Below are 25,882 nucleotides of genomic sequence, written 5' to 3'. Positions count from 1 at the left end.
CCTTGAATGCCAGGCTAGAGTCCAGATTATTTTAAGGGCGGTAAGAGGCCCCTGACAACTTCTGAGCGGAGTATCATCAGTTATGCTTCTCAGGAAGACGGCACTGACTATGGGTTGGTGAAAGAGAAGGCCAGACTGGCACTCTGGAGATGGGGTAGGAAGCAGGCGGCAAGAAATATGAGAGGGACAGAGCTGGGTGTGGTGCCACAAGCCTGTAATCCAAGCACCTGGGAGGCTGAGGCAGGAGGATCACTATGAGTTCGAGGCCAGCCTGGGCTCCATAGTGAGTTCAAAGCCAGCCCGAACTGCATTGCAAGACCCTGTCTCAAAAACAAAACGGGCCAGGGATTTAGCTCAGTGGTGCCAATGCCTGCCTTGCAAGTGCAAGGTTAGGGTTTCCCTGGTACCAAAAAAACAAACAAAAAAAACAACAAAGCAAAGACAGAATCAACAGGATTTAGTGACCGACTGTTAGGATATAAGACAGCGAGAAGGAAGGATTTAGCTGACAGCCACGGTCTGGATTCAGGCAGCTGGGTAGATGATATTCACAAGGGTAGGAAACAGGAAGAATGTCTTTTAGGGGAAGATCATAAATTCAACTTTAGACAAACTGACTTTGAAGTGCTTATGGAGCAGCCTGATAAGAATCAGGATCAGGGCCAGGAATTTAGCTCAGTGGTTCCGGCACCTGCCTTGAAAGTGCAAGGACCCGAGTTCGATCCCCGGTACCAAAAAAAAAAAGAATCAGGATTAGAGAATGATCCGGAAATTACCAGAATTTTAGGAAAGTGACACTAAAGCCCTAGAAATACACACTTCGGGAGAATAAGAGAAAACAGTCCAGGGCAGAGCCTGGGGGAACACCACGACATAGGGGATGGAAGCAAAGGAGGCTCAGAGTCATCCATGCGGAGACCCTCGGGGAACATGGCCCTCCAGGCTGCCATTTTACACACACAAGACCCCATGCAAACCTCAAGTCTAACTTTCTAAAGCACTGTTTAAAATCACTTCCTTTAATATACAAGAAACACGTAAAACAGGAAGCCCCATAAAGCTCTAAGTCCTGGAGTTGGCAGTTTAAGAGAAACCAAAGAAACCTTTCTCCAGTCTCCCCGGTGGAAGAAGGTTCGAGATGACACAAGATCACCAAGCCCTGAGAACCCAGGGAGAGCTCACGGCGGGCCTAACTCTCTACCAAAGGAAAGTGCTGATTTTCCTTGTCATGGTCCTGGGCTGGCTCCCATGAGCAGCCTCCAGTTTTCAGAAGTCGTCCAGTTCTGAGAATGGCTCCTTCCTTCACTTCCCCGACATTTTCACTCAGGGGAGAAGGCCGCTTACCCTGCAAAAGGAGGCAGTATATGCACTGGGGTGCTGTTAGGCACAGGAAGATCTGGGTAAAGGGGCCTCCCACCCTTTCTGTTGGATATACTAGTAAAGGCTTTTCCCCTCTGTCCCTTTACCTGTCGTGCTGTCAGGGTCCCAGGGGAGTTGTCATCCTGCAGGATGGTGAGGGGAGATCTCCCTAGTACCTTGCTGTTTTGTTTCCGTCTATTGCGCTTAGAACCTAGGGTGAGTAAAGCAAAGACTCAAAACTGGGGGGCTTCAAAACCAGCAGCTTACAGTTTATTCTCCCCACACTCCTCCATGGACATTACATACTTTCTCTTCTCAGCACCTTGCTCTTGGATTTTGTACCTGGAGATCGGGGAGTTTCGGGGTCTCCTGAGGGCTTGTCCGAGGTCTGGCTGGCCACGGGGGTTGCTGTGAGCTGTGTAGCTTCCTCCTTGGACAACACCTGTTTAGAGGGGAGCTTGGTCTTGTCCTCCAGGAATAAGTGAGTATCCACAGTAAAGTCCAGTTCAGATGATGAAACTGCTCCCAGGGGCAGAAGAGGGTCTGGGGGGAGATTCGACTTTGAGGCTTCAGTCTCAAATACTTCACTCAGCTGTTTCACCAGTGGACTCTCAGGGTCTAGAAGAAAGAAGTGAAATGAGCAGCGACCTTCTCTACAAATCCTTTAGCAAGGAGGATCCAGGATCTTAGGATTTACGCCCTGGTTGGTGAGGGACTGGGAATAATGAAGTCAAGGTGAGAGGGAGCAAAATGTGAGAAGAGTGGAATGGGAGCTGGAGTGTAGCTCAGTGGCAAGGTACTTGCCTAGCCTTCAGAAGGCCCTGGGTTCCAGCCTCAGCACCACACAAAGTAAAAGGAGAGTCCTGAGAGGATGGCTTTATCCACTCCATCCAAGAAAAAGAGGTGACAGTCTCAGGATTCCCTGGGCCCAAGCCTCACCTGCACTGCTGGCCTTCATAGGTGTCCGTGTGATGCCAAGCGTCGGAGAGCGAGGATCTGAGTCCTGGGCCTTCTCAGGATCCTCCAGCTCTTCTCTGGCGGACAGGCTTGTTTGTGGAGAGCTCTCCACCTGTCAGGACATAGGCTAGAACCAAATCTGGGTCCTGACTCTCTCCCCATACTCCAGGTGGGAGTTGCTAATCCCCTCAGACATGCAGCCCACCGAAGGAAGACTGAGAATGCAGCAAATAAGGCTCCAGTAGGGGTGGGGTGGGGTGGCACCCTCAGTATCAGGTTCGGCACAAGCCCAAGAATTCGGGTTCTTTGCCTTCCTCGCCCCGGCCCCTAGTACCTGGATAGGAGTGCGCTGGATGCCGGCACTAGGCGAGCGAGGGTCCGCTACTCGAGCCAGATGCTTGTTACGTGGTGGAGGCCGCGCTGGGGTGGCTGGGACGCTCTTGGCTGAGCCCATCTCCACTGGGGGCCCGGGCAGGGCCCGCCCAAGTAGAGGAGAGGATGCCTGCGAGAAGTAACTCGGGTCTTAGCTATTACTGTGACCGCGTCCCAGGTGACCCCAGACCACCTAATTTTTCCAGTTCCAGCTGGAGAACCTCCTGGTCGCCGACCCAAAGGTCTCTGCGGGGCTAACGACGTACGACTAGTGAAGTTTTCCAAAAGGTTCATTCTGGGTCTGCTGGACCCTCTAATTTATTCATTAATTTATTCAAATTACTTACCGGGCCCCAACTCCACTTATGGATGCAAACCCGCTTGAGGATAAACTCCCAAAATTACAAGTTTCAAACTTCCCGCCACGCCCCCTACCCCGACCCTATTGGCTGAGCCAACGTAGGCTCCCATAGGTCCACTGTGTGAGACTCGCCTCCAGAGAGGGAAGCCATTGATCTCGGAGGATGTCTATCATGAGGCTTGTGGAGCCAATGGGGTGAGGCTGCCTTGCCTAGGGATGACGCCTACGTGATAAGACTTTTTGTTCAGTATCAGCTCTTGAGCTGAACGTCACGAGACTTTGGGAGTACCCATCTTCGTTTTTAAGACCGCTAGTCTTAAACACAAGCCATTTTATTAAACAAAACAGAATAATAACTTATTACGCTCTTATGCACAAATTCAGTTGGAACTGTGATGGTTTTCTACCTCATTGGTTGAAGAGGTTGTCAATCAGTCGTGTAATCCTCAAACTCCGTCTCATTGGACGGCCTCTTTTCAAATACCAAGAAAACTGCCTTCCTACTTTCCGACTGATGAGTCCCCAGGAAAGTTTCTGGAATAGAGGGGTTTAAACAACCGTTAATTTCTGCTCTTCACGCGAGAGGACTGGGAGTCCTCAACTCAGCAGGCGCAGCCCCAAAGTCCACTTGGCCGCTCTACCTGCGCTCCCTCTCCTGCCCTGGTAGAGGAAGATTGGTCCCTTCGGCCATCAATTGAATGAAGAGCGCTCCTGATTGGCGTTGGCCGAGAGTAGGGAAGGGGGTGGAGCATTAGCCGGCAGGCTGCGTCCAACTGCCATTCTCGCGTGTCTGGCCTTCCGCGCATGCGCCTGATGAGCAGCGCTCATTGGCCAGGAGAGCAGGGGTGGGGGACTGGGACCGGTGAGAGCCGCCGTGTGTGGAAGAGCTACTGCCGGTGTCATGGCGGAGCTGAGCGAGGAGGCGCTGCTGTCAGTGTTACCAACGATCCGGGTCCCCAAGGCTGGCGACCGGGTCCACAAAGACGAGTGTGCCTTTTCCTTCGACACACCGGTAAGCCCCCTTCCCCACGCCCGCAGCGAGAACTACTTCCTCCCATCGCCCTGGTCATTCTGCCGGGGCCTGCGAGGCTCGGGCCACCGCCTCCCCGCGGTGCACCCTGGGACCTGTAGTCTCCCGCGCTCTTCTGCCCCTGCTCTCTTCTTAGCTGGAGCCTCCGCGTGACTACGAGCCCCGGAAGTCACCGCGGCCACCCTGCGCACGCCCGTGCCGCGGAGCACTGTGGGCCTTGTAGTCACCAGTCGCCCTCACGGTCGTGTGCGGCCGGGCTGCAGCCCGACTTTGGACTACATTTCCCAGGCGGAACCCCGAGAGCCAGGAGCCAGCCTTGTTAATCGCGCGCGGCTCTCCGGGTTTTGTAGTCTCATATGGGAGGAATGGGGACGACTCCCCCTTGTTGTGGTCTGGGTTTGGGAGGGTGGGGACGGCAGTTCCTAGGCGGTTGGTAGTCTGGAAATGAGCTGGAGGAGGGCTGGTTATGAGAAACACCGCGTTAGGCAGCGTCCACCCCTGGCTAATACGGACAGGGGCAGGGAGATGGGTCATGGTGGTGGGGAGGGAGGAAAAGGAGAGGAAAGCTCTAGTCGTTTCTCCTGTAAGTGAACTATGGCTGCAGACTCCTCCCCACCTTGTCCATCACTGGGAGCAGAGAGAACCTGTTTTAAAGTATTCCCGGAGAGATGCTTTCTTTCTGGGAGGATGCTAAGGCCCCTTTCCCATCTCGCTCCCACTCTTGCCTAGTTAGATAAAGCCGCCACCCACACTCGTGCTTCACGTTTTGCAGGCTCCACCGGGTACCCCCCTTCCTGCTGTTCTGCCTTCCTGTGTCGCCCTCAAGCCTCCAGGCCTGAAAGGAGAGGGCCGCAGCTTGGTTGGGATCCGCCCCTCCCCACCCCTCCCCTCAAGCCGCTGCTGGCCTTGCCCAGGGTGTTCAGCTAGGCCAGCTCTTGGCCCCGAAGCTGCAAGTCAGAGTGGAAAGGCTTCATTAGTGCGTCAGCCATGCTCAGTATAGCAGCAGGATGGGAGGCCCAGCTCAGTGCCATCACTGTGATGTGTGGTTTGCCTGGTTTGCTGGGTTTTGACCCGGGCCAGACAATGTGCTACTTCTCTGAAGTCTGGCTTTGGCAGAGGTAAAAAGAGGACTGATGTGAGGAGCGCTCCAGGGTCCCCAATCCCTGGTGAAACCAGAATCTTATTTCTACCCCCTTCCTTCCCAGAGGGAAAGATTTTTCTTAATCACCAACAGATGGTAGAAACTCAGTGGGTTGGGGCCGGGGATTTAGCTCAGTGGCTCTGTTGCCCGCCTCACAAGCTCAAGGATCTGAGTTCGATCCCTGGTACAAAAATAAATAAATAAACTCAGTGGGTCCCTCTTTACGTTTGAATTTTGTCTCTCTCCTTAGTAACTGCTTTGAGTAATCAAAAAGGGCGTTTTGTAATTTTCTGACATTTCCCCTTTTTCATTCCGTCAAGAGATCTTCAGTGTGACCCAGTTGCTTTGCTAACCAACTTCCAGCATATTTGATTATATTCTCAAACCAGGTTCATGGGAGAAAGAGCTTAGCTGACCTCCCTGGTGAGAAATTCTCTATTTGTTCCTGAAGGTTGCAATCCACACTATTCTAGGGAGTGGTAAAGAGCAACTGATAGGACGAAGAACTTCCTTAGACTGTGCCCTGGTTTTTGTTTTGTTTGGTTTGGTTCTTTTGCAGTACCGAATTTAGGACCTTGTACTTGCAAGGCAGGCAGGCACGGTGCCACTGAGCTAAATCCCGGGCTGTACCCTGTTTTTAATATCAAAGCAGAAAAATTTCAAGGCCACTGAGGCTTTTATTCTGGGAAAAAGATGCCTGTTGCTCAGAGCCTTGAAGGCAAGGCTCATTGTTGCCAGTTCCTCTCCCACTTTCACCATCTCTCTATTTGCAAAGGGCCTGGTAAGACTTGCTGAGCTTTGGGGTAAGCCCATCTTCTCAGCCGTGGTTCTGGGTGGGCACTTATCCCACTCAGTTCTTTTGTATAACTGTCTCAGCAAATCCTGCCTGATTGTTCTAGGAGGGTGATGGCTTTGAGATTGGAGGTTATAGGACTTCAGGGAGGAATCTTACATATTGGTCAGAGGGGAGGGGAGAGGAAGGCATTGCTGGTGACTGTAGAATGCTGGACTTGACGACCTTCCAGTCTGGGGCTGGTTTAGCTGTGAGTTGTAAACAAGGGATTGTTCCCTGGAGCCAGGCTCAATGGGACAGGAGGGAGAGACTCTGTGGATCAGGGCTCAGCTACCAGGCATGCAGTAGAGGAAAGGTCTGGCCTGTCGGCAATCTCAGGGTTAGGGGCGTACTGTTCAGTGCTGGAATCTGTCCCTGAAGTCTGGAAAGGTTTCTGAGTTATGGAAATGAGGTAGTATTTGTTTTTGGAGTCCCAGGTCTGGCGTCAGTGTCTCCCAGGAAAGGACCCCTTTTTCTTCTGAGTCCAATCCCTGCCACTGGAAGCCTAGTGTTTGGTCCCCATTTACTTTCTGGATCTCTTGGCCTCAGAAAAGAGGTGAAGCAAGGTGTGGTGATGCGAACCTGTAATCTCAGCACTCAGGAGGCTGAGGTAGGAGGATTGATGAGAGTTCGAGGCCATTCTGGGGTCCATAGTAAGTTCAAGGCGAGCCTGAACTACATAGTGAAACTCTGTCTCAAAAAGAGGGAGCCACCTGCCTCGCAAGCGCAAGGTCCCTGAGTTCAATCCCCGGTACCAAAAAAAAAGAAAGAGTGAGAGCTAAATGGAACTTTCTGGTTGGTGGTGATTGCTGGGTTCCAAAGCCCAAAGAAGGAGCAGGAGAGAAGATGCATGGTGGCTGAGACGCGTTGCTCAGCCTCCTGACGTCCTTGCTGGTTTTTGGCAAAGTCATAGGAGGAAATGGGAGAGAATCTTAGGTTCCAGGCCCTAAAAAGGCTAATAAGACCCGGGTGTGGTGGCGCACACAGCTCTGATCCCAGCACTGGGGAAGCTGAGGCAGGAAGATCACTCACTTCGAGTTCAAGGCCAGCCTGAATTAGAGTGAGATCCTGTCTCAAAAAAACAAAAAGCTGCTAAATAAGTTGGAAGGGCCACTCAGTATTAGAGACCAGAACCTTTCGGAAGCCAGCAGTTTCTGACTCCAGGTCCTTGCTTTCCTGACCCAGCCAGGCTTCATCCTGTTTCTTTCCTTGCCTTGTGCCCTGCAGGAGTCTGAGGGTGGCCTCTACATCTGCATGAACACATTCCTGGGCTTCGGGAAGCAATATGTGGAGAGACACTTCAACAAGACAGGCCAGCGTGTCTACCTGCACCTCCGGCGGACCCGGCGCCCGGTAGGGACTTGGGGTGGGGGGCTGGGTGTAGTCAGACACACTCCATGGGGTACTCATTTGGCATCTGTCTGTTCTATCCAACCCCCTACTGCTTTCAATTTCTCCCTGCTTACTTTTGTGTTGTTAAAACTTCCCACGTGCTAGGCATGGTGACTACTCCTGAAATCCCAGCATTCTGGGAGACTGAGGCAGAGATCACAAGTTCAAGCCCAGCCTGGGCATCTTGGCAACTTAACAAGGCCCTGTCTCAAAATTAAAAAGGGCTGGGGAATGTACCTCAGTGCAAAGGCCCTGGGGTTCATTCACCAGTACTGCAAAAAAAGTGGCACAGATTTTTTTTAAGCATCATTTCGTTCTGAGATTAACCACTGCATTCCTCCATTTGTCCCTGTTTGTCCCTTTCCCGGAGTTCACTGCTAATCTGCCCTTCCTGTTCATTACAGAAGGAAGAGGACGCTACTGCCGGCACTGGAGACCCGCCCCGTAAGAAGCCGACCCGGCTGGCTATCGGTGAGCACTGCTGCAGCCCAGCCCTTCTCTCCCAGCTGGTCTTTCCTGCTCTCAGAGCCCGATTGGTGACCCAAGAGTTCTGAGGGAACAGAGTGAGGGGGTGTGCTGGAGGAGGGACCCGGACTATACTGGGTGTCCTACTCTCCTCTTCCCTGGCTCTCCAGGTGTCGAAGGCGGGTTTGACCTCTCGGAGGAAAAGTTTGAATATGACGAGGACGTGAAGATTGTCATTTTGCCAGACTACCTGGAGATTGCCCGGGATGGCCTGGGGGGACTGCCTGACATCGTCCAAGATCGGGTATGAACAGCTTCCACCCCATGAACATTGTAGGTCAGGAGGGCCAGAGTAGTGACGGCAGGGGCAGCACTGGCAAGGCCGAAGACCAAGGAGGACGGGGGCAGGTGGGATGGGGTTGGCTACTGTCCAACCCGCTGCTTCCCCCAGGTGACCAGTGCAGTGGAGGCCCTGCTCTCAGCCGACTCGGCCTCCCGCAAGCAGGAGGTGCAGGCCTGGGATGGGGAGGTCCGGCAGGTGTCCAAGCATGCCTTCAGCCTCAAGCAGTTGGACAACCCAGCCCGGATCCCTCCCTGGTGAGACCTGGCCCCTCCACCCTGGACACAGCTTCCAGAAAGGACAAAAGGGCCACCCTCAGGGTAGAGGGGGTCCAGTGAGAGAGAGGGTGGTAGAGGGACAGGGAGGGAGACTTGGGGAAGAGTTGGACGAAGTGAGAGACCTCCAGAGGAACAGGAAAAAGAAGAGTGTGCTCTCGGGCTGGCAGGGCCCGCGGAGCCCCTCTCGCCGCCACCCCCATGGACCCCCAACTCACGGATTTTCTTCTTTCTGGGTTAGTGGCTGGAAGTGCTCCAAGTGTGACATGAGGGAGAATCTATGGCTGAACCTGACAGATGGCTCCATCCTCTGTGGCCGGCGCTACTTTGATGGCAGTGGGGGCAACAACCACGCTGTGGAGCACTACAGGGAGACGGGCTACCCATTAGCTGTCAAGCTGGGCACCATCACTCCCGATGGAGCTGGTACCACCCCTGTCTGCCCCGCCCATGTATTCTGGTTGTTACTTGTCTTCTGTGACGTGAAGAATACATGAATGCATTCTCTTGATGAAAAAATGAAAAGGGCTGGGGATTTAGCTCAGTGGTTCCACCACTTGCCTTGCAAGCCCAAGGTCCTGAGTTCGATCCCCTGTACCAAAAAAAAAAAAAAAAGGAAAATACTTGGGCCGGGGATGTAGCTTGGTGGCACCGTGCCTGCCTCAAAAGTGCAAGGTCCTAAGTTTGATCTCCGGTACCAAAAAAAAGAAAAAGAAAGAAAAAAATACTGCATATGAGCTAAATGTTCAGTGCCCCAAAACCCTAGTTCCCTTCCTAGAAGTAGCCATCATTGTGTGTTTAGTCAGTACCCTTTCCAGCCCATCTTATCCTCTGTCCTGTGCCACAGTTAATTCCAGCTCTCACCCTGTTTCACCCCATCTTCTGACAGCCTGTCCTACAGGACCTGTGACCTCACTGATGCTCAAGGGAGATGAGGGGTGACCCTTCCAGGCTGTCCTTCTGGCCGGTGAAGGCCCCTCTGAGCAGGAGTGGAAGGGGTGGCCAGGCCAGTCCTGAGCCATGTCCCCTGCACTGCTTCCTGCTTTAGATGTGTACTCCTATGACGAAGATGACATGGTCCTGGACCCCAGCCTGGCCGAGCACCTGTCGCACTTCGGAATTGACATGCTGAAGATGCAGAAGGTGAGATCCCCATCGGCTTCAGATTCTTCCAGTTCTGGCCCCCGAGGCCCTATTTATTTGCCAAGCTAAGGTAGGGTTTTGGAGAGAGCTTCCCCAATTCAGTCCCCAAGATGTGTGGGCTTCACTTGAAGAACTTTCTAGAATCATTTCACTCAGTGAATTCTGTTGAGTACCTATTATGTGCTAGTCACTGTGTGGGTCTTGCTATCGTAGACTTATATTCTAGAGAGAAAAGGCAGATGGGGTGCTGCAGAAGAGAGGTGAAGGTTCTGCACCATGGTAGTTTACAGCAGGGGGACCTGGCCCCTTCCGGGGGAGTGGGGACCTTTTCTGGGGACCTGCTCCTCCAGATGATAAGTAGGAGTAACTTGAGTGGGAAGACATTTCTGGTCAACAGAATCTCACTCATTTCATCCCTTCACTCAGCAGAGGCCTGAGGAGTAACAGGCCTCGAGCATTCCTTCCGGCCTTCGAGGACTTGGGCTGGATGGTGCTCAGGGTGGCTCCCATGACAGAGTCCACAGTTCTGTAAATTCTGGGCTGCAACTGGGTCTCAACCTCGACTGTGGGAGAGACCTGTGTAGCAAGTATACAGCTGAGCTCCTCCGCCAATCTGAGGTGCCCTTTTCCACACAGACAGACAAGACGATGACAGAGCTGGAGATCGACATGAACCAGCGGATTGGCGAATGGGAGCTGATCCAGGAGTCGGGCGTGCCGCTGAAGCCCCTGTTCGGACCCGGCTACACAGGGATCCGGAACCTGGGAAACAGTTGCTACCTCAACTCTGTGGTCCAGGTGCTCTTCAGCATCCCCGACTTCCAGAGGAAGTGAGTGGCCCCTTGGCTCTGTGCCCCCTATGTCCCCAGCTCCTCCCCTGGTTACTGCCCTTGGAGCCTGTGTGTGGAACTCGGTCTTAGAAGAGCTCCTATTACACTGTGAGGCAAGCTCTGCCATTCCCCACCACACACACACCACTGACAGAGCAGGAAGCCAAATCCCAGGGCTCTCTGGCCTGCGAGACTCAAGGGTTAGCAGTGACGTCAGAGGAGCACCTGACAGACGCGTAGCTGTCTGCGAAAGGAGAGGGCTTGAGATGTTAAGGTAGAAGGAAAGCAAATTCTTAGCATAAGTGAGTTTACTATCTAACTGGGAAGCAGTGAGAATGCCAGAAGCTCTGCCCAGCAGAAAATGAACCCGAGGTACCCTAATTCCAGCTGCCTTCTCCCTCCCCTAGCTCTGTCCCAGGGAGGAGGCGGAGAGAGCACCTCTGAGCACACTGCAGGCTGCCTTATGGGAGGGGAAGGGGACCCAAAGGGCCACCCAGTCACTGCCCACGCAAGGGAGCCCGGTCACGGAGAGTAGACACTCCCTCCCTGGAGCCATTGCTCAGGCTGAGCCTCCAGTCCCCTTTCCTTTGACTCCCAGGTATGTGGACAAGCTGGAGAAGATCTTCCAGAGCGCCCCCACGGACCCCACCCAGGACTTCAGCACCCAGGTGTATGTAGCCAGGTCCTGTGTATGCAGGCTGTTGACAGCCTCACAGCCCATATGCCCCCTTTCTTCCCCACCACGCCCGGGGTGGAGCAGTTGAGCCCTGGGCAGTGAGAGGCTTTGGGGTAATTGGTTCTGGACATGCTGTCCTGAGCCTGGGGTTCTGTACAACCTAAGGGTTTTTCACTCTTTTTTTTTAGATGGTAAGGATTGAACCCAGGGCCTTGTGCATGTTAGGCAAGTGCTCTGCCCATGAACTACATCTCCATTCCTTTTTATTTTGAGGCAGGGTGTCGCAAAGGGTCTTGCAGACTAGCCTTGAACTTGAAATCCTCCTGCCTCAGCCTCCTGAGTAGCAGGGATTACAGGCCTGCACAACTGTGCCCAATTGTTTTTACACACTTGACAGGTGTCTGGTGGGGCCATGAGCCAGTTACGTTGGGGAGGAAGAGACAAGTTGTGAGGATCCTTAGTTGACTAAAGCTAAATGGTTTCCTGGCTGTTCACTCAGGGCCAAGCTGGGCCATGGTCTTCTCTCGGGAGAGTATTCTAAGCCAGCACTGGAGTCGGGGGATGGGGAGCAGGTGCCAGAACAAAAGGTGAGTTGGGATCTTATCACTTTTGGGCTTTGGAGTTATGGGGAAACTGAGGTTTGAGAGATAGCGGAAGGCCCCTGGGAGCTAGGAACATAGCTCAGTGGCTCGACACTTGCCCAGCATGCACAAGGTGCTGTGTTCAATCCCCAGCACTGCCAAAAAAAGGCATTTTAAGCAAGCAAAGAAAGGAGGCCCCTTGATAACCTGAGCACCAGCCGAGCCTCTGCCCTGGCTCTGCCTAGGAGGTGCAAGATGGCATTGCCCCGCGGATGTTCAAGGCCCTCATTGGCAAGGGCCACCCTGAGTTCTCTACGAACCGGCAGCAGGACGCCCAGGAGTTCTTCCTGCACCTCATCAACATGGTGGAGGTAAGGGTGGGGGAGCCGCTGCCTGCCTGTGCTGCACTTTGCTCCCCCACTCCCCTCCTCCCATAGCCCTGCAGCTGCTGCTGCAGCTCGCACTGAGCCGCCCTGGAGCGGGGTCTGCACCTGAGGAGGGACGGTGAGGACCCACCCAGAGACCCTGACTGGGGCCGGGTGTGGCCTGTGATAGGCCAGGTGCCTAGCATGCATGAGGCCTTGGTTCCACTTGGGTTCCATCCTGGTCACTGCCAGGACAGGGAGAGAAGGAAGGAAAAGACAGAAAAAAGGATGACAGGAGAACACTTACTGTCCGTAAAGACAGACAGGCGTCTTCCAAAAGAGTCGCAGTGCTGTGCTGGGGCCAGAACTGGGGCGCAGGGAACGCCTGTGGGGAGGTGCTGCCTCCTCTTGCACCCGCAACCCGAGAGGCCCTCCCCGCCCACCTCCCTTCCCCGACTCTCAGAGCCTGTTAGTCCACCCTGCTCCCTGCCCTCCCAGACCGCCCCGCCCTCCTGCCTCTCCCGTAGAGGAACTGCCGGAGCTCTGAAAACCCCAATGAAGTGTTCCGCTTTCTGGTGGAAGAGAAGATCAAGTGCCTGGCCACGGAGAAGGTGAAATACACCCAGCGAGTTGACTACATCATGCAGCTGCCCGTGCCCATGGACGCAGCCCTGAACAAAGGTAGGCTATTGCTCCGCGAGGCCTTGTGCTTATGGAGGCTGCAGTCGGTGAGCTGTGTCGGGTACATAGGTACTGCTAGGAGCAGAGTTGTGCTGAGACAGAATGGCAAGGTGGAGAGGGCTGTGCGTCTAGACTTCGGGAAGGGAGAGAAACTGGACCAGTCAGGGCAATGCAGCCAGGAGGGCGAGGAGGGTGAGGCGGGAAGAGGCAGCACCTGCTAAGAGCACATTACCCAATTGTCGCACCAGAGGAGCTCCTGGAGTATGAGGAGAAGAAGCGGCAAGCTGAAGAGGAGAAGGTGCCACTGCCAGAGCTGGTTCGGGCCCAGGTGCCCTTCAGCTCCTGCCTGGAGGCCTACGGGGCCCCGGAACAGGTGGATGACTTCTGGAGCACAGCCCTGCAGGCCAAGTCGGTAGCTGTCAAGTAAGTCCCGGCCTGGCACAGCTGCTCTGCGGCGGGGCAATCCTCAGACACAGCCGCCCCTCAGCTTGGGATCTCAGGGTTGAATCTTCCAGAGTTGGTAATCTGTCCCTGAGGGAACCAGGAGGGCCAGCAGTGGTAGCTGCGGTAATGACCCTGTCTTGTCACCTTGTCCTGCCCCACCACTTGCCCTTCTCAAAGTGCAGGCTTTCTTCCCTTCATTGTGGCAGAGCACGGCCTTGCCGTCAGCTAGGGATTGTCATGGACACGGCGCCAGGAAGAGTGAGGCTCCACAGTGGACTTCTGACAAGTGGCCCTCCGTCTAGCCTGGCCCCCAGCCCTGTATGCTCTGTCAGGACAGGTCAAACCCAGGGCGAGGGTTTCAAGAGAGGAGAGTCTGCCATCCTGCCAGCACCTTCTTTCTTCCCTAGGACCACACGGTTTGCCTCATTCCCCGACTACCTGGTCATCCAGATCAAGAAGTTCACCTTCGGCTTAGACTGGGTGCCCAAGAAACTGGGTACGGTGTCTAGGTGGAGGGCGGTGCACCGGGCCGTGCTAGAAAAGGACAGGGCCTTAGCACGTGTAAACCAGCGTGTCTCACTGTCCTCGCAAAGAGGAAAAAAATTAACCTTGGCTATTCCAAATTGCAGCTGCTTTGAAAAGCTCTAAAACTATTGAGTCTTTGATTTTTGTTTTGGGTTTTTTGGATTTTTCTTTTTTTTCAAACGGGTTCTTGATCTATAGCACAGGGTGGCCTCCAACTTGCAATCTGCCTGTCTCGGCTCCCAAATGCTGGGATTACACATGTGCGTCACCAAGCTTGGCTCAGTGGCTTTCATTTTATAGTTAGGATTTTCAACTGAAAATTATTTTTGTGGTTTTAGTTTTTTTTTTTTGTACCAGGGATCGAACTCAGGACCTTGCGCTTGTGAGGCAGGCGCCTGAACCACTGAGCTAAACCCCCGGCCCTTGTCTTTTCATTTTGATAATCTTGAAACAGTTTACCTGTATCTTCCAAGTTCAGGGCTCAAGTTGAGAGCTGCTGATTTACCTTCATTTTGTTTTTTTGTTTGTTTGTTTTGGTACCGGGGATCGAGCTTGGGTCCTTGTGCTTGGGAGACAGGCGGCAGAACCACTGAGCTAAATCCCCGGCCCTACCTTCCCTTTGAGGATGAGGAAGTTGAGACCCACAGGAGCGCTGGTTCCTCTGAGTCACCAGTTGGAGGACCCGCTGCTCAGGGGCTCTTGGTGGTAGATCTCCGGCTCCTGGACTCACTAGTGTTTCTGTCCTACTGGGAACCCTGAAGTTGGCGCTCACTTACTAATTCCTTCGTGCTGAGCAGTTCCAGCCACGGGGCAAGGGCTTGAGAGTCACAGAGGGTTTTTGCAGGTGGGCCTCGGGCTGCTGAGGTGACCCTTCTGCCCTTCTAATGGCAGATGTGTCCATTGAGATGCCAGAGGAGCTAGACATCTCCCAATTGAGGGGTACAGGGCTGCAGCCGGGAGAGGAGGAGCTGCCTGACATTGCCCCACCCCTGGTCACTCCGGATGAGCCCAAAGGTAGCCTTGGTTTCTATGGCAACGAAGACGAAGACTCCTTCTGCTCCCCTCACTTCTCCTCTCCAACATGTTAGTGACTCTTCTTCCTGCCTGTCTCTCCTTTGCTGATGGGGGCTTCTCTGCCTTGCTTCCCTAGACCCTGTCCTTTGTGTTTCTGCTGTCCTCCCTTTCACATTTCCTCTGCCCTCTTCCGATGGATTTGGGGACCAAGTGGAACAGTCGCAGCCATGCTTGCTGCGTGTGGGCGGCAGTGGCATGGCCTCCTTGCCCCTCTACCCTCCTTACACCTTGGTTTGGAGGGGCGGGGCCGTCATCTTCAGAAAGGGCCCGTTCTGTGAGAAGGGCAGGAAAGTGACCGTCCTCAGGCTCCTGAGTCCGCATTATATTATGTGTCCCTTTGGAAGAAGAATGCACGGAATGGGCGACTGAGAGAGGGCTAGGGCCCAGCATGTGGGAGGGAAGAGGAGTAAATAGAAACCACAGCCCCAGCAGTCAGGTCACAGGCCCATGTCTCCCTGTCGCAGCACCCATGCTGGACGAGTCGGTCATCATACAGCTGGTGGAAATGGGCTTTCCCATGGACGCCTGCCGCAAGGCTGTCTACTACACGGGCAACAGTGGGGCTGAGGCCGCCATGAACTGGGTCATGTCACACATGGACGATCCAGGTAGGCAAGAGCATGTGGCAGGGTGGGCCAGGGCCTCCGTCCTCCCCCACATGCTCCAACCCCTTCACGTCCACAGATTTCGCAAACCCCCTCGTCCTGCCTGGCTCCAGTGGGCCAGGCTCCACAAGCGCAGCCGCCGACCCCCCACCGGAAGACTGTGTGGCCACCATTGTGTCCATGGGCTTCTCCAGAGACCAGGCCCTGAAAGCTCTGCGGGCCACGGTATGGGCTGCCCTGCTAAAGGACTGGCGCCATGGGGAGAAGGGGGTGGGCCCAAGGTGCCACCTGGGTGAGTAGGATGGAGGACCGAGGCTGGGGGCCCCTCTGTTGCTGCAGCAGAGGTGCTGAGGCTGGCTAGGAAAAGCAACACTTTCTCTTCTCCCAGAACAATAGTTTGGAACGGGCCGTGGACTGGATCTTCAGTCACATTGACGATCTGGATGCGGAAGCAGCCATGGACATCTCCGAGGGCCGGTCAGCCGCTGACTCCATCTCTGAGTCTGTGCCAGTGGGACCTAAAGTCCGGGATGGCCCTGGAAGTGAGTGTCCCGGGAAATAGGACAGAGCTGGTGGCATCTACCATTGTGCTACACCAGGCCCCTCATGTCAAGAAGCTCTGCTTTCCTGAGGTCTAGGGCTTCTGAAGCCTCTTTCCATGGCCGGGACTTGTGAGGGTGGGATTCTAGCTGCCTGAGGTGGCCTTTGCCCAGGATGTGCCCCCATGTCCCTTCGAAGCTCCTGTTCCAATTGGAGCTGTTCAGACATCTCGGGACTGTCACTCAAGGCTCTCTCCTATTTTTCCCTCTGCCTTCTGTCTCTCCTTCCCCAGAGTATCAGCTCTTTGCCTTCATTAGTCACATGGGCACCTCCACCATGTGTGGTCACTACGTCTGCCACATCAAGAAGGAAGGCAGGTGAGGGCCGGCCGTGTGCCCTGCCAGTGAGAGGTGGTGGTGGGCGTGAGGAGGGGGACCTGGAAGTCCCTGGGGATCTTCAGCACACCTGGATGAGAGAATGCATTGCAGCAGAGATAGGCCGAGCACAGCCCCGAGGCTGACTGGCCCACCTCTGCTGGTGGACTTTGCCTGGACAGCCACTGCTTGTTCACGTATTGCCCATGAGCCTTTGCACGTGGCCCAGGAAAGCCGAGTAGCTGTGTCAGACCAGAAGGCCTGCAGATCCGAGAGTACTGACTGATTCTGCTGTGCCCCTGCCTCGCCTCGTGGGACTGGGTGGAGGGGTGGCTGGAGGTCCTGGGCTCTGCAGGCACCAGTCGGGGAGCCAGTCCTTGTTAGACGGGGAAGCGCCCAGAGGTGGCAGGCGACTCCACCGGGAGTCCAGGCAGGGATCCCCCACCTCGGGGGTGGCTGAGATGAAGTTGGTGGGCTGGGAATGCTGTGTGTTCACCCTTTCCTGCCCTTCTCACCTTCCTAGATGGGTAATCTACAATGACCAGAAAGTGTGTGCCTCCGAGAAGCCGCCCAAGGACCTGGGCTACATCTACTTCTACCAGAGAGTGGCCAGCTAAGGCCCTGCCCACCCACGGAGGGCAAGGGATGGACCACCGGGCACAGAGCGGGGGCTGAGGAGCCTGTACCCTGCTCCGCACCTTTTTCTTTTGTCCCCAGCAGCAGGGAAGAAGCTGGAGGCCATAGGAAAATGGCCAGGCAAAGCAGAGGGGCCCGGGAGTGACTGGGGCGGGCGCAGGCCGAGTGCCCATCTGCGGAGAGACTGGCTGCCGTGTCCCAGTGTGGGCACAGCTCGCTGCCTCTGTAGCTCTGTGGCTCCCTCATAGGGGCGCTGACTTGTGTGCCGTGGGTGTAGCTTCGTGTGTCCTCCACCCCTGTTCACTCCATGTGGTTGGGCAAGGAGGGATAGAGGGTCCTGGGGGCTCCCTTCCCCTCCTGTCTAAGTCTTTCCCCCACCCTGTCTCTTCCTTGTCCTCTGGAAAATGCCAAATTACACGATGTGAATAAAAGTACAATGGGAAACGCGTTTGCACCTTGGCGAGGCTTCCCTTCCGGGAAGATAAGGAAGTGCCTGGCTTTGCCCCTGCCCCACGGGGTGTGAGATTAGGAAGTGGAATAGCGGGGCCTGAAACGGGGAGCACAAAGGGGGGGGGGGCTGCTGTTTCCCGGAAACCCTGGTGGCTGTGGGCCCTTCCCTCCCAGGCCGTGTTCCTGTTCGGCCCAGAGGGGACACTAGGGTGGAGGAGCACGCGGCCGAACACCTCCAGGGCGCTCTTGCTGCTTGGCCTGGGCTGCCCCTTCCCGGTATTTGCCCGGACCTGGGGCGCCTGCCCAGCGGTCAGGGATGGAGCGCTGGGCGGGGGGCAGCTCTCCCAGCGCGAGCTGAGCTCAAGGTTCCGTTCGGGGGCCTCTGTCCGGGCCCGTGGGGCTAACGGGAGTGGGACCGCCCCTCCCCGCCGGACCCAAACGTTGCTAGGCAGGCGCAGGAACGCGGCGGGCAGGCGGGGCGCCATGGCGGGGGGGGGGGGGGAGGCGGGGCGGGGGCGGACTTCTGCCTCGCCCGGCTCTACATAAGCGGCCGGCCGCAGCTGCGCGCTGGTCCTGACCTTCAGCGGCCCAGCTCCCGCGCCATGGCGCCGTCCAGGAAGTTCTTCGTGGGGGGCAACTGGAAGATGAACGGGCGGAAGAACACCCTGGGGGAGCTCATCAGCACCCTGAACGCCGCCAAGGTGCCGGCCGACACCGGTGAGCGCTCGGCGGGAGCCGAGGGCCCGGAGCGTCGGGCGCGGCCGCGGGGTCCGCCCGCGTCGACCTGGGTGCGGGGCCGATGGACGTGGCGTCGGGTGCCGGCGCGGCGGTCCCGCAGCCGCAGCACCGAGCCTTGTCGGGGAAGAAAGGCGCATTCACGGCCTGTGGGGCGGCAAAGGACGACCTGGGTCCTGGAAGGAAGATGACCCCTGGGCTGGGACTGGGGCCGCGCCGGCCCAGAGCCGGGGAGGGAGGGAGAAGCTGCTTGACCCGGGGTGCGGGGCTGAGCTCGTGCGCCCCGCTACCTGGCCCGCCCGCCGCTCCGTGCGCCTCCGCACGTAGCCCGCGGCTCCTCCCCGCGCCTCCGGGGCTCTGATGCCTTCCGCCGCAGGGACTGAGCAGGTGCTAAATAGGCTGAGTCCTCTGGGGAGGGCGAGTGATCCCACAGCCTTCCCGAGCCCTGAGTGGGAGCGCGATAGGCCTCTGTGCCGCCCACCGACACAGTGCCGGCTCCAGCCTTCTCGAACCTACCTAAGTCACAGCCACGGCCTGGGCGGGGGCGGGCGGCTGGGAGGCTTTCTCTCTTAGTCCCCAAAGACGGAACTATGCAGCCAGGAGTCGGCCCCTTCGCCTTTGGTTGAAAATCCGTGCCTTAGAGGAGTGGGCTATTTTAGAAGACAAGCAGGGTTGGCCCCCAAAGAATGCTGAGTCTGAGAGGTGCTTATGCCCAGAATAGCCCAAGGAAATCGGAGCCACAGCTGTTAAAGAGGAGAGGGCAGAGTGAGGGCTGTAGGCTGTCTGTAGTGTGTGGAAGGCTCCGAGTTGGGTGCAGGCCCAGGCTGGGCTGCGGAGTGGACAGAGGTCTTCTTGCTGGGGTGGAGAGCAGGGGAGCAGAAGCAAGGAAGAGGCGAGGCCTGGGAGCCCCAGGGCACTGAGGGCTTTCACTGATCCCATCTGTGCCTCCATCTGTGCCCAGAGGTGGTTTGTGCGCCCCCTACTGCCTACATCGACTTCGCCAGGCAGAAGCTGGACCCCAAGATTGCTGTGGCTGCGCAGAACTGCTACAAAGTGACTAACGGGGCCTTCACTGGGGAGATCAGGTGAGACGGAGGAGCTGCCTGCTCTCAGGGGAAGCCCGAGGTGGCTCCCTGCTGAAGCTTGGCCTATCTTTTTCCTTAGCCCTGGCATGATCAAAGACCTTGGAGCCACATGGGTAGTCCTGGGCCACTCGGAGAGGAGGCACGTCTTCGGGGAATCAGATGAGGTAAGTAGTGACTGGGCCAGGAGATAAGAGATCCCCTGTTTCTAGAGGGTCTCACCAGGTATGTTCCTCAACAGCTGATCGGGCAGAAGGTGGCCCACGCCCTGGCAGAGGGCCTGGGAGTAATCGCTTGCATCGGGGAGAAGCTGGATGAGAGGGAAGCTGGCATCACAGAGAAGGTCGTTTTTGAGCAAACCAAGGTCATCGCAGGTATCTCAAGAGAAAGGGATCTTTGTACCTAGGTGGGGGTGCAGGCGGAAGTAGGGGTCAGGGGCCCTTCAGCCTGCCTAGATTCCATGCTCCTCTCGAAAGGGAAGCAGAGGGTTCCTCGCTTGGTCCTCACCACCTTTATGCCCCTGAGGGTACAGGTGCCACCTGGAGATTCCTCAAAACCAGTCTCTGTACCCTGGGGACCTGCCGGAGAGGCCTTGTTTTCACCCTTCCCTCTTTGTGATCTCCCTGCAGATAACGTGAAGGACTGGAGCAAGGTGGTGTTGGCCTATGAACCTGTGTGGGCCATCGGTACGGGCAAGACTGCAACGCCTCAACAGGTAACAGCCAGAGCCTGCCCTCACCCTGTCTTGCCCCAGTAGCACCACCCAGCCACAGAGACCACCTGGGCCGGCCCCTTGTTTTATTAAGAGGCATGAGCCAACTTAGCCCAGTGGTTCCACCACCTGCCTCGAAAGCGCAAGGACCCAAGTTTGATCCCAGGTACCGGAAAAAATAGAGGCATGAGAAAGATTTATTAGAGGGAGATACAGGATGCATTCAAGAGAGTGCGGTGCTCAAATGAGGCAGATACTGTTGGGAGCTGGTGCTCTTTTGTGTGTTTTGGGAGGTGGAAATCTGTGGAGTTCAGTAATCTATAGTCTTAGTCTTAGGTGGGAGAGGGTGCCCTCCCCTACTGAGCTATTCCTAGGGAAAATGCCAAAAGAGAGGTCTCTTCTGGGGGTGAAAGAGGACCTTTTGCAAATAAAAGGGAACAGGCAGCCCCCTTTGAAGCTGAAAGGGAATTGCCCAGTTAGGCTGTTTAGGAAGAAGAAAAATATAAATACACCGGGTTTGTGTTCTGAAGCTGGTTTTTCCTTAAAGTACAATTTAAAATTTTTGATTTCCTTGTCTCCTTTCTACTTAACTTTATTTCTTCTACCCTACCTAAAACGCTCATTTGAAAGATGGAGCCCACACACACAGAGATAGTGACTTGCCCAAGGGCATCCAGTCAAAGCCTGGTTGGGATGAGAACCTTGGCATTTGGACTCAGGTCCCCAGGTCTTGCGTAGAAACCAAACAAACCCTACTGGTGCCAGCGATTTGTCCTATGTGGCTGAGAAGCAGGACAGGTCTTACTTAGTCTGCCTTTTCACTCTAGGCCCAGGAAGTACATGAGAAGCTCCGGGGATGGCTTAAGTCCAATGTGTCTGAAGCAGTGGCTCAGAGCACCCGAATCATTTACGGAGGTGAGGGGCTCTGGCTCCCGCCTGTGGGTTGGGCTGAGTAGGGGCAGCAGAGATGGAGCGTACTCACCTTTCTCCCCCTTCCCAGGTTCTGTGACTGGGGCAACCTGCAAAGAGCTGTCAAGCCAGCCCGATGTGGATGGCTTCCTAGTGGGCGGTGCATCCCTCAAGCCTGAATTCGTGGACATCATCAATGCCAAACACTAAGTGCCATCTGGTTCCCCTCCCCTTCCTGCTACCCAGGCCTAGAAGCCCGGCAATGCCCCTCCCCAGCTGATGATGCCATCTGCCCCCTCAGCCTAATCCAGAGTTTACACCTCCCTTGTAAAGGTTGGGACCAGGCCAATCCCTTCACTGCTTAGTCTCATTGGAAGGAGGTGGCTTCTCCTTGGCTGAGAGGCAGAAGGAGTCCGCTTGCTGAGAGCAGCAGAGAAGTTCTCCCCCCACACCCCGTGACAGCCTCCCCTCAGCACTGTGTCTGTGAGCCATCCCACCTGTAAGGGAAATAAACATCTGCCACTAAGACATGTGCTTGTCCTCCCTCCCTGTGCTTGGCAATATAATCTCTGTCCCTTTTTTTTTTTAAAGACAGGGTCTTGCTATGTAGTTTAGGCTGGCCTCAAACTCTGGCAGTCTTTTTTTTTTTTTGGTACCGGGGATCGAACTCGGGTTCTTCTACTTTTGAGGCAGGCAGCGGAACCACTGAGCTAAATCCTAGGCCAATATTATTCTGATAATCATTAGCTTTGCCTTCTTTTTTTTTCTTTTTTGGTACTGGGGATCGAACTCAGGTCCTTGTGCTTGTGCAGCAGGCGCCGAAACCACTGAGCTAAATCCCCGGCCCTCTGGCAGTCTTGCCTCAGCTTCCCCAGTGCTGGGATTACAGGGGTGTACCACCACACCCAGCAATCTGACCTTTTTAAGGTAGTCACAGGACTATGGCTTGTCCCCGTCCCCCCAAAAAAAAGACAGCAGGAAAACCAAACAACCACGAATAGGGTTCTATAACAACACATCTCTTAAACTATTTCTTTTATCTTTAACATTTATCTCTCATTTTTACTTTAAAAAATGTCTCGTGTACCAGGCTGGAATATCCTCTCTCTGGGCCTGTGGTCCTGCTGAGCTGCCAGAGCTCCTGCTGCAGAAGGAGGCCAGCCTCACTTGGCTTTTAGTAGGTCTGGGGTAAGGGTGGTGGCGTCACAGGGTCACTGGTACAGCAGATAACGCTTCATGGCAGGGGGCAAGGGCAGAGCAGACACCTGCCCTAGCCGGGTGTCCCCCAGGGTGTGGCGCACACACAGGCGGCTCAGGTGCAGAAGGGAGTGTGGTTCCGCTGGGGGAGAGAAGGACGGGAGATTAAGCAGGTGTAGCCATGGACACACTCCTCACACCAAAAGGTCCTGCCATCTTCTGCCTTCCTGCCCTAGCCTGCCTCTTGTCAGCTGAGGGAGGTCTTGGGGGCTCCCTAGACTTCTGTACGGCACATCTTGAGTGAGAGCTGAGTATGAAGCCCCAAGTCCCTCCAAGCAGCAGGCCAAAATGGCTCCAACCGTGGTACAGCCGGCCCAGGCCTGGATTTGGGAGGCCTTAGGAGGCGAAAGGGAGGCTGGCCCTCCTCCACTGCGAGCTCCATCTGGGCGACAGGACAGGCATCTGCCCACTGCTGAGGCCAGCAGCCTCCAGAGCCAGCTCCCCTCCGGCCCCACCCATGGCCTGGCTCTGCTTTCCTTTTCGGTGCCCAGGGCCCCGTGGCTTCATCCTGGGGTTTAAAGAAGGAAGTGGCTATGTGGCCAAGACAAGTCAGAGCCCAACGAATCTGCTACACCTTGGGTGCTTGGCACTGCCTGTTCTTTTCTTTTTGGACCTGTACACCTAGTCCAGTTACCTGGTCGATCACTTGCTCTTCTTGCTCAGGAGCAGCTCTCTCCTGTGAAGCCCTAAGCTTGCCTCCCTCCCTTCTGCAGGCTTGCCACGTACTAGCCAAAAGACCCCGAAAGTTGCTTTCAAAAGCCTTGATTTTACTTCTGCTGCTGGTGGACTTAGACCCTCAGCCATTCCTAGCCCCCAAAAGACAGGTCAAATGAAGGCCCACCACTCTGCTCTCCTCCACCTTTGCTTCCATCCCAAACCACCACCACCACCACCAGTGTGTCCTCTCCCCACCCTTCCCCAGGCCTCACCTCTCCTTTCGCCCAGGTAGCGGATTCGGACCTGGCACTGGCCCCAGACAGCACTTACAGCGGGATAGAGGGTCCTGCCCTTCAGTCCGCGGAAGGCTGGCCCCAGGTAGGTGCTCCCAACAGCGTAGCCCAGAGTTCCCTCCTCCATGTCCAGAACCACCAGCAGCCTCTCCGGCACCGCCAGCTGCTCACCCTGAGGCCTAGCCGGATACCGGGGAGCGTCGGGCCCCTTGCTCTGATGGTACAGCTTCCCTCGCCCGACGTCCCAGCCCCATGACTCGCTGTTGCTGCCCAGCAGCGCCGCATAGTAGTCAGCCTGCAGCGGGGCGCGGGCCGTGGCGACCCCCACCACGGCGTGGGTGCCCCTCTGCTCCCGGGGCCAGCTGATCTCCCAGGCGTGCAGGCCCCGCGAGTAGCCCCTCTTTCCCCGGACCCCATCCGTGCTCTGAGCCACGGGCCGCCGCTCAAAGCACAGCCCCCCTTCCTTGACCACAATGTTCTCGGAGCAGTCCTTGGGATTCCAGCCGTGGCGCCTCTGGGCCCCCAGGTCAAGAGCAGGAGCCGACAGGAGCTCCTCCAAGCCCTCGGGACGAGAGAGGTCAGGGCAGAGGGCCTGCGGGGCGGGGGTGCAGCTGCCGCCCCCCGCCAGGGCCGTCTGGCCCATGGAGGTGAGCGGCTGGCGGACTCCCCCGGAGAGCCTTGCTGGGGCGCCTCTTGTAAAAGTGGAGCTCCGAGAGGGGCCGATCTGGAGGGCAGGTGGGAGGGAAAGGGGCCTGAAGCGCGGGCCCGAGTGTGGGGACCTCACCCGGGAACCCTGACCTTTCACCCTACGCGCAGACCGGCCTGCGCCCCCAACGCGCCTGGGTGCAGCACCCCGCCTGCGCCCGGGCTGCGCCGGATCCCACGAGACTCCGAGCCGCCCCCTTAGGACCTCACCATTGGCCGCCCCCCACGGCCGCCCCGAGCTCCTGCCGCCACTGTCCCCAACCTCGCCTGCCTCCCTCCAGGCCGGGGGTCGTAGGACCTCGGGAGGAAGCAGCCGAGGGGCCTACGCGCAACCGGGTCTGCGGGAGCTTCCGCCTCCAGCGCGGCGCCCCGCCCCCGGGCGGTTAACCCGCCAGTCAGCGCGCAGGCTACACCCCCGAGCTTGCCCGGCGGTTACCACGGCTTCCGGGTGGCGTCGCGGGCAGTGACTTGCGCCGGGAGGTCTCCCGGACAGCGCCCCTCCCGTCGCCACCCTAGGGTCCGCCCCCGGGCCGTCCCCGTTCTGAATGAACCCTCGGATGCCAGGCCGCTCCCTAGGATCCCTGCGGGTGTGCACAGTGGAGACCTGTGGGTCACCCGGGTGGCCGGTCGGGCGTGAGGTCGAGGAAGGGCTTCCCCGTGTCCGCTTGGTTTCCGAGGCCCCGAGATTCTGGGTCACCGCTGCCGGGCTGGACCCTTCCTGCCCTGGGCGGAGCCAGCCTGCGCGGACACCAGAGGTTCCCAACTGTGTCCCGGGGTCCAGCTGTAGGTGTCTAGGTCTCGGCTGCCCCACACCGCACGCCAGGCCCTTCCTAGACTGATGGTCTCTCTCACTCTGTAGACCTCAGGGCTAAGGCTCTGTTGTTTTGAGATTCGGGTCTCTCCAAGTAGCCCGCACTGAAGCATCCTCCAGCCTCAGCCTCCTGAGTGGCTGAGACTACTGCTCACTTCTTTGTCCTAGTTCAGAGGGCTGTTCCAAGGGAAGGTCTGGGGCGGTTGCCAAACTATCCAAACTTGTTTTCTCTTATGTAAAATGGGAATAAGGATGGTACTTACATCACAAAGTTGCTTTAGAGTTGAAACAGTCTAGGTGAAACCAAGCGAGGTGGCATGTGCTTGTAGTCCCAGCTATTCGGATGGCTGAGGCAAGAAGATAGTGACTTTAGGTCAGCCTAGGCAACAAAGGGAAACTGTTAAAAAAAAAAAAAAATCCAGGTAGAGCACTTAGCACAGAGCCTGGTGCATAGCAAGCACTCCCTGAGCATAGCTATTGTTTCCTGAACATTTCCTAAGTGCCACTCTATAGCAAGGCACGTGAAAGAGGCCAAAGATGCTGAACCAGACTGGGCATAAACACCCGAAGGCCAGCCTGCATTGACCTCCTGTGCCTATTTATCAGAGCGTCTATTGTGTAGGATGCAACAAGCTTATATGTAAAGCATTTAGGGCAGTTTCTGGCTCCCATTCAATGACTTGTGCTAAGTACTGGAGATTTAGTAATGAGTCTTCAAAGATGATTCGAAGACATTTATAAAAGTTTAGCACGTAGCTTGGTGTGGTGGCATACACCTGTAATCCCAGCACTCAAGAGGCTGAGGCAAGATTGCTGTGAGTTACAGGCAAGGGCAGCCTGAACTACATATTGAGACCCTATCTCAAAAAATAAAAAAAATAAAGTTTAAAGGGAGGGGGGCTGAGGGATGTAGCTCAGGGCAAAGGCCCTGGGTTCAATCTTCAGAAGTGGGGCCTGGGGAATGTAGGTCAGTGGCAGAGCCCTTGCCTGGCATATGCACACTGGCCCTAGTTTCCTGCCTCAGTCTCTCCCTTTCCCCCACAAAGCATGCCTAGGTCCACCAAAAGGCTTGTACATCATGTACATAGTAACTCGTTTTTCTTTTTTCTAGTGTTGGTAAAGAACCTAGGGCCTCTAAACCTGAACTCACCCAGCCCAGCATGTATTTCTATTGGATACAAATTCATAATAGAATTGCTGAGTTACAAAGAATTACCAGGTACCAACTTAACCACATTTAATACATGGGCTTTATTCAGAAATTAAGTCATTG

The 25,882-nt window shown here is 56.0% G+C and overlaps 4 protein-coding genes across 10 annotated transcripts; 2 read left to right on the top strand and 2 right to left on the bottom strand.

Annotated features, from left to right (window-relative positions):
- Nucleotides 1-1,003: 1,003 nt before the first annotated feature.
- Nucleotides 1,004-3,862, bottom strand: Cdca3 (cell division cycle associated 3). Of its 2 annotated transcripts, XM_004869454.4 has the most exons (7): nt 3,691-3,862; nt 3,457-3,583; nt 2,651-2,818; nt 2,299-2,428; nt 1,702-1,977; nt 1,467-1,570; nt 1,004-1,345 (listed from the first exon to the last, which is right to left on the bottom strand). In XM_004869454.4, exons 3-7 carry the CDS (start codon nt 2,768-2,770, stop codon nt 1,190-1,192), a joined length of 786 nt encoding a protein of 261 aa, XP_004869511.2. In that variant the 5' UTR covers nt 2,771-2,818; nt 3,457-3,583; nt 3,691-3,862; the 3' UTR covers nt 1,004-1,189. The 2 variants fall into 2 exon arrangements, with proteins under 2 accessions (XP_004869511.2, XP_004869512.2); XM_004869455.3 differs by lacking the exons at nt 3,457-3,583; nt 3,691-3,862 and adding an exon at nt 3,036-3,152.
- Usp5 (ubiquitin specific peptidase 5) lies at nt 3,861-17,442 on the top strand. 5 transcript variants are annotated; one of them, XM_004869457.4, is made up of 20 exons: nt 3,861-4,061; nt 7,280-7,405; nt 7,849-7,915; nt 8,080-8,213; nt 8,361-8,506; nt 8,766-8,950; nt 9,573-9,667; nt 10,304-10,497; nt 11,096-11,167; nt 11,673-11,760; nt 12,000-12,125; nt 12,647-12,800; nt 13,049-13,223; nt 13,652-13,740; nt 14,661-14,783; nt 15,308-15,451; nt 15,528-15,673; nt 15,837-15,990; nt 16,281-16,365; nt 16,886-17,442. In XM_004869457.4, exons 1-20 carry the CDS (start codon nt 3,951-3,953, stop codon nt 16,977-16,979), a joined length of 2,508 nt encoding a protein of 835 aa, XP_004869514.1. In that variant the 5' UTR covers nt 3,861-3,950; the 3' UTR covers nt 16,980-17,442. The 5 variants fall into 5 exon arrangements, with proteins under 5 accessions (XP_004869514.1, XP_004869513.1, XP_087069647.1 ...); XM_004869456.4 differs by having other exon boundaries at nt 14,661-14,852; XM_087213521.1 differs by lacking the exon at nt 12,000-12,125 and having other exon boundaries at nt 14,661-14,852.
- A 183-nt stretch (nt 17,443-17,625) lies between these two features.
- Tpi1 (triosephosphate isomerase 1) lies at nt 17,626-21,414 on the top strand. Its single transcript, XM_004869458.4, has 7 exons — nt 17,626-18,165; nt 19,145-19,268; nt 19,348-19,432; nt 19,507-19,639; nt 19,895-19,980; nt 20,805-20,892; nt 20,978-21,414. Exons 1-7 carry the CDS (start codon nt 18,051-18,053, stop codon nt 21,094-21,096), a joined length of 750 nt encoding a protein of 249 aa, XP_004869515.1. The 5' UTR covers nt 17,626-18,050; the 3' UTR covers nt 21,097-21,414.
- Nucleotides 21,415-21,874: 460 nt separating this feature from the next.
- On the bottom strand, nt 21,875-24,178 carry Spsb2 (splA/ryanodine receptor domain and SOCS box containing 2). Of its 2 annotated transcripts, none has more exons than XM_021248034.2 (3): nt 24,061-24,178; nt 23,073-23,817; nt 21,875-22,225 (listed from the first exon to the last, which is right to left on the bottom strand). In XM_021248034.2, exons 2-3 carry the CDS (start codon nt 23,734-23,736, stop codon nt 22,098-22,100), a joined length of 792 nt encoding a protein of 263 aa, XP_021103693.1. In that variant the 5' UTR covers nt 23,737-23,817; nt 24,061-24,178; the 3' UTR covers nt 21,875-22,097. The 2 variants fall into 2 exon arrangements, with proteins under 2 accessions (XP_021103693.1, XP_021103692.1); XM_021248033.2 differs by having other exon boundaries at nt 24,009-24,173.
- Nucleotides 24,179-25,882: the final 1,704 nt, after the last annotated feature.

Source organism: Heterocephalus glaber, unplaced genomic scaffold (genome assembly GCF_053883595.1).
Source record: "Heterocephalus glaber isolate CG9 unplaced genomic scaffold, H.glaber_assembly_v1.0 deba00001444, whole genome shotgun sequence".
Lineage (NCBI taxonomy): Eukaryota > Metazoa > Chordata > Mammalia > Rodentia > Bathyergidae > Heterocephalus > Heterocephalus glaber.
Note: the sequence above shows the minus strand (reverse complement) of the source record. Positions and strands in the feature narration are given on the sequence as shown.